At 53.2% G+C, this 6,688-nt stretch overlaps 2 protein-coding genes across 2 annotated transcripts; both read left to right on the forward strand.

Annotated features, from left to right (window-relative positions):
• Positions 1–466: 466 nt before the first annotated feature.
• Positions 467–4,644, forward strand: LOC139818331 (uncharacterized). Its single transcript, XM_071786947.1, is given in 2 exon segments — positions 467–1,781; positions 1,783–4,644. Coding segments are annotated over 2 exon segments (3,456 nt in total). The 5' UTR covers positions 467–1,187.
• Positions 4,645–5,630: 986 nt separating this feature from the next.
• Positions 5,631–6,461, forward strand: LOC139818332 (uncharacterized). Its single transcript, XM_071786948.1, has one exon. The coding sequence runs from the start codon at positions 5,631–5,633 to the stop codon at positions 6,459–6,461; it is 831 nt and encodes a 276-aa protein (XP_071643049.1).
• The last annotated feature ends 227 nt before the right edge of the window (positions 6,462–6,688 follow it).

Raw genomic sequence — 6,688 nt, forward strand, 5'->3', positions numbered from 1 at the left:
TTATTTTGTTTTATGTTTTATGTTTTTTTATCAAATTGTATTAAGCCGAAATGCACCAATGTCGCATAACTTCAGTTCAACTCAATCTTCGTCTCTTTCTAAGGGGAACAGTTAGTCTAACTGTTTTCCTTAGAAACAGACGAAGAGTGAAGTGAATTAAGCTAAGGTTAAAGTTATGCGACGTTGATGCAACCATGCCTTAGTATTTAATTTTTCTTAAGATTTATAATAGCTTCGTCTCTGTAAGACATATTGTTGGGGATTCCCCCAATTTGTCATGTAAAATTATATCTAACCGTTATATGTACTGCGATATACGTTTCGTTCGCTTCTCACGCGAAATGCTTGATTAGTTCGGCACCGCCGGAAGGAGCCGATCCGCGCCGAAGGCGATCGCGCGTCAGCATCCCCACGCGGCTCGCCCGACCGCCGGCCTCCCTTCCAACAAACCCGCCGCGCCGCGGTATATAAGCCGGCGCTCCGACAGGAGCCGGCACTTCGTCTTAGCTCCAGCTTTCTGCTGCCTTCGACGACGCCTACCCTATCCAACCTCCCAGGGAACACGCAAAACGAGGTCCGGCGTTCCGAGTCTCTACTAAGAGTTCTTAGAGTGTTCCCGAACTCCATCAAACTCACTCCCGACGGCCATGGTCCAGCGAGGTCGAGCGTACTCAGCCTCGTAACGAGAGTTCTCGTAGCCATCGCCCCGGGCGTTCGCACTTCCAAGCCATACCGATCGCGTTTCCGCCCGCGTGTAAGGCAATACGACGGACCGCGCCAAGGAGTATAGAGTAGGAGAAAACCGCGTTTCGAGAGAATCGCAATTTATGTGAAACCGCGCCGCAAAACGACAATCATAGCGCGCCGAGTGCATTCACACTGAAGGTTCTGTACATCTCGCGTTTCGTCAGTTTTGTTTTGTTATATCGAATAAAGTTATATATATATTATAATTCAATTGCTATCTTTTGGGCCTTCCACTCAAGTTCCTAACAAGCGATCGAGTCCGCGTTCCACTGAAACCCCGGTCGTCTCAAAGTCGAAAGGCTGAGCGGAGCCTGTCGCGATATCTCGCGTTCTCGCGGAACGGATTCGGCAACTCGTTCGGCGCGTTTATTGCGCGCTCGAACATAAATTGGTCCTTCGAGCCGGATCGAGATATTCAGTGCAGCCCTTCAGCCGTTAACATGACTGCCGTGCCGGAAGTCTCAGCTACCATCAACGACCTCCTGGCTCAACAGCGGGTGTCGATGCACTCCATCTCGCGAGCGCTCGATAACTTCAAAAAACTCGGAAGGAATAACTACACCGCTGCAAAAGTCCGAGCGCGAATCGCTAGCTCCAAAGAAGTCTGGACGCAATGCGTTCGCGTGCACTCGGCCCTCCTGCAAGTTATTCCGGAAGCGAAAAGAAGCACGTTCGAGTATTTTCAAAACGAACTGTTCGATCAGGCCGAGGACATCCACTTGACGACGTTGGATTACATGGCCGAGTGTCTGGAGGCACTCGCGCCGACGCCGCCGCCCCTGACAGCGAACCAGGCTCCGGGCGCCGCGTGCAATCACGGGCCGCCTGCCTCCTCATTCTCACTGGCGCATCTGCCGCCCATCAACATTCCGCCATTCTCAGGGAAATATGAAGATTGGGAGACGTTCCGCGATCGCTTTACGTCCCTCATTATTAAAAATCCCGAACTTTCTGCATTTGCGCGAATGCATTTTCTCTCATCAAGCCTCGCCGGGCGGGCGCTTGAATCTATTCGAAGCATCCCAGTAACCGCGGATTAACTTTGAACTTGCGTGGAAGGCCCTTGAGTCGAGGTACGAAAATAAGCGCCGTTTAGTCGAGATGCATGTGTCCGCGTTATATAATTTGCCGAGCGTTTCCCGCGAATCAGCGAGCGAACTCAGCGAGCTTCGGGATAAAGCAAATCGCGCAATCACGTCGCTGAAGAATCTAGATCGATCCGATTCCGACATTCTCAGCGACATGCTGATGTATAGCGTCACGCAAAGGCTTGATCCCGCCACTAGGAAAGCGTGGAAACTGAAAGGCGGGGATGACGCGCGAATCCCAACATTCAGCGAACTCGACCGATTCCTCGATTCTCGTGCTCGCGCGCTCGAAGAGTTGCATCCCGCGAATGTAGACAAACAAGCTCGCGCGCAAAAGGCGACCAGCGCTACAGCATCGGGAGCTTCTTCAATTTCGTGTCCGCTTTGTAAAGCCTCTCACTTCCTACACAAATGTCAAGTCTTTCTGAAGAAGAATCCGAGTCAACGATTGGAAGCAGTAAAAAAGGCGAATCGCTGTGTAAATTGCCTAAGCGACAAACACGCCGTACAGTTATGTCAAAGCAAATATTCGTGTCGAACATGTCGCAAAAGACATCATTCGATGTTGCACGTCGACTCGGACACTTCTACCACGAAAGACACTTCTACCGCGAATGATACGCCTGCCGCGGAAACTACTTCTGTCGCGACCGCATCGATCCACGGTGCTGCGCCCATCACGACATTATTCTCGAGCGCGAAAGTGTCGTCGATGCCCCCCGTGTTGCTCGCGACGGCCAGGGTAAGAGTCGGGTTTCCCTCCGAATCTCCGAACGGTCGTACTCGCGTCGTTCGAGCGCTTCTCGATCAAGGATCAGAGATGACCTTTATTACCGAACGATTGAGGCAAGGCTTAAGATTGCGTCGCGTTAAAATGCCCGTCTCGATCTCCGCAATCGGAGGCGTCGACGCCGGAACATGTCGATACGCGGCCGAAATTCAGATCTCGCCGATCGGCCAAACTTCTCTCGCGTTCAAGACCACTGCGTCCGTCATGACAAGCTTAACAAAATACACTCCGTTGCCCGTAACGTCGCCCGTCCAATGGAGCCATGTAGCCGATCTCGCGCTCGCGGATCCGGATCCTACGAACTCAGAACCCATTGACATACTCATCGGTGCCGACCTGTACGGCGATTTGCTGCTCGATGGCATTCGAAAGGGCTCCCGCGGTCAACCCCTCGCGCAGAATACCGTTCTCGGTTGGGTGCTGTCCGGCCCCGCGGCTGACCCACAAGCTCGTCCTCGAACAATCACAACTCAGCATTGTTCTAACACCCCGTCTCTCGACGAGGAACTCCGACGCTTCTGGGAAATCGAAGAAATCCCTCGCGCCATTCCACTGAGTCCGGAGGAGCAACAATGCGAAGATCACTTCCTCGCCACTCATTGGCGACGCTCCGACGGACGATACGTGATTCGCTTTCCGTTCAAAACCGGTCCCCCAATCGAGATCGGTAATTCTTATCACTCAGCCGAGCGACAGTTGAGAGGTCTTGAACGCAGATTAAACGCCGATGAGAAAGTAGCGACGGAATACCGCGCCTTTATGGAGGAGTACGAGCGACTCGGGCACATGAAGCGTGTACCGCACGACGCAGACGCGTCATCTCAACACGTTTACATTCCGCATCACCCCGTGATTCGCGAAAGTAGCATCACCACTCGGTTACGGGTCGTTTTTAACGCGTCGAATCCGACGAGCAACGGCACGTCGCTGAACGACCACTTGCTAACCGGGCAAAAGTTGCAGACCGACTTAGCCGCAATTCTACTAAGATGGATGCTACCTCGATACGTGTACTCCGCCGACATTACAAAAATGTATCGTCAAATCGAAATCGATCCTCGTGACGTCAACTATCAGCGAATCCTATGGTTCGATCGCGAATCTCGAATCATCATCGCGTTCATTCTGCTAGTCCTAACGTACGGAACGGTTAACGCTCCTCATGATGCGCTTCGCGTTCTGGAACAACTAGTGCGGGACGAGGGAGGCTCATTTCCGTTGGCGGTTCCGGTGATTCGAAAAGGCCGATATATAGACGACTTTCTCTTCGGAGCAGACGACATACTGCTACTTCGTCAGACGCGCGATCAAGTATGCGCGTTACTGAGTCGGGGGCGGTTCGAATTACGTAAGTGGGCGAGCAACTCTCCGCAACTTCTGGCCGACATCGACGTCGAAAATCACGGATTAGCGTGTTCGAAAACATTGCAAGCCGATGAGCAACTGAAAGTGCTCGGAATAAGCTGGAAGCCTGCCCTCGACGTGTTCCAATTCGACGTTTCGCTCCCTCCTTCCATTCCAAAGACCAAAAGATCCATTCTATCCTTGGTAGCGAAAATCTTTGACCCGCTAGGGTGGGTCACGCCCGTGACAATAAACGCAAAGATCTTTTTGCAACAACTCTGGCAGGCGAAAGTGGACTGGGACGAAACCATCGCGGACGACCTTCTCGCGCAGTGGACGACGATTCACGCATCCCTGGCGACGATCAATGGTCTTCACGTAGACCGTTGGGTACGATACGGTTCCGACACGACGAACTGCGAACTTCACGGCTTTTGTGACGCCTCCACCACCGCGTTCGCGGCCGCAGTTTATATTCGCGTCACCTCCGTGACAGGCGAGACCACTTCCAGGCTGCTCATCGCCAAGTCAAAGGTCGCTCCGATCAAATCCTTAAGTATTCCTCGGTTGGAATTATCTGCTGCCGTTCTACTGGCTCGGCTGCTAGAATTCGTGCGATCATCGCTACAATTGACTACCATACCTTCTGCTGGACGGACGCTCTCGTCGTGCTAGCATGGGTGACTCAGCACCCTTCAAAGTGGAAAACTTTCGTTGCGAATCGCGTCTCAGAGATACAATCTCGCGTCCCGTTCGCTACCTGGAGACACGTGCCAACCGAAGACAATCCGGCCGACTGCGCTTCTCGCGGCATTCTTGGATGCCATCTCGCGTCCCACCATTTGTGGTGGCAGGGGCCTTCGTGGCTGAGACGCCCTACGATTGAGTGGCCCGCTCAGCGCGAACCGTCGTCTCAAGATACGACACTCGAACAAAATTCGCGCGTCGCCGCGCACATAGTCAAGCCGGTCGAAAAGTGGGATTTAGCGGCGCGATACTCGTCGTGGCCGAAATTAATTCGAGTCACCGCTTATATCCTTCGGTTCGCATCTCGAACTCGCCGTATCAAAACTAACGTCAACGAGGCGAGTCCGCTCGCTCTCTCCGCGGCTGAGTGCCGAGTGGCACGAGACTTTTGGTTCAGACGAATCCAAGAAGAAGAATTTCCCGGTGAACGAGAAGCGCTCTTGAGCCAAAAGACGATCTCGTCGAAAAGTGCACTCATATCGCTCAATCCCTTTATCGGGGAAGATAAATTAATTCGCGTAGGCGGGCGGTTAGCCCACGCTCCGCTACCACTAACCGCCAAACACCCCATCATACTTTCCTCTCACCCTCTAGTCCTTTTACTAGTCCAGCACGCGCATATAAGGTCGCTTCACGCCGGCACGCAGCTCACACTCGCTACACTACGCCGGGACATGTGGATTTTGCGCGCGCGAAATATAGTAAAGGCCGTAATTCACCGATGCGTAACATGCACCCGCGAAAAGGCGGCAACTCCCACTCCGATAATGGGGCAACTGCCTCACGTGAGAGTCTCCCCTTCCGCGCGCGCGTTTCAGCAGTGCGGTTTGGATTACGCGGGCCCAATGCGTGTGCGCCCGATGTCCGGGCGTGGAGTCTCATCTCATAAGGCGTATATCGCAATTTTCATTTGCATGGCCACGCGCGCCGTGCACCTCGAGATAGTGGACGGCTACTCGACTTCCGCGTTTTTAGGAGCGTATTCACGGTTCTGCGCCCGACGAGGCCTTCCCGCGTCGATCTACTCCGACAACGGAACAACGTTCATCGGCGCGGACCGCGAAATTCAAGAAGCGTTTCGCGCGGCCCTACGCGATCCGAACTTTTTAAATCGAACCGCCTCCGATCAAGTTACGTGGCATTTCATTCCTCCAGCAGCCCCGCATTTCGGCGGGCTATGGGAAGCCGGAGTTCGAAGCGTGAAGCACCACCTTCGAAGAGTGGTGGGAGCTCACACCCTCACGTTCGAGGAATTCGCGACACTCCTGTGCAATATAGAGGCCTGTCTAAACTCCAGGCCGCTCGCCCCGCTCACCGATTCCGCTGACGAATATGAAGCACTCACTCCCGGTCACTTCTTGATAGGCGCCGCGTTAACCGCGAGCCCCGAAGCCTCCGTGCTTCATCTTAATGAAAATCGGCTCTCGCGTTGGCAAGTGGTCCGTCAGACTACAGAACGGTTCTGGAAGCTGTGGCAAACCGATTACGTCAACACGCTGCAGCAAAGAGCCAAGTGGCGAAAACTTGGAAAAGAGCAAATCCGAGTAGGACAGCTCGTACTCCTTCAAAACCCGTTACTTCCACCGTGCAAGTGGGAATTAGGCCGCATAATACAATGTCACGCGGGCTCCGATAACGTCGTACGAGTCGTAACAGTAAAGACCGCAACGTCCGAATTCAAGCGGCCCGTTGTAAAAATCTGCGTATTACCGATCGATATCGAAAACGCCGAAACGCCGGCGTAACTTCGTACACCGTGCCCTATGCACTTATTCGAATGACCCAAACTTAGCGACCGCCTCGAGCAACGCGTCAGTTAAGCCATGCGATTTCGAAACCAAGGTTTCGAGGCGGGCGGTATGTTGGGGATTCCCCCAATTTTGTCATGTAAAATTATATCTAACCGTTATATGTACTGCGATATACGTTTCGTTCGCTTCTCACGCGAAATGCTCGATTAGTTCGGCACCGC

Source organism: Temnothorax longispinosus, chromosome 8, assembly GCF_030848805.1.
Source record: "Temnothorax longispinosus isolate EJ_2023e chromosome 8, Tlon_JGU_v1, whole genome shotgun sequence".
Lineage (NCBI taxonomy): Eukaryota > Metazoa > Arthropoda > Insecta > Hymenoptera > Formicidae > Temnothorax > Temnothorax longispinosus.

Excerpts from the sequence above, each read along its gene's own strand:
- LOC139818332 (XM_071786948.1), top strand. The coding sequence starts at position 5,631 with ATGGCCACGCGCGCCGTGCACCTCGAGATAGTGGACGGCTACTCGACT.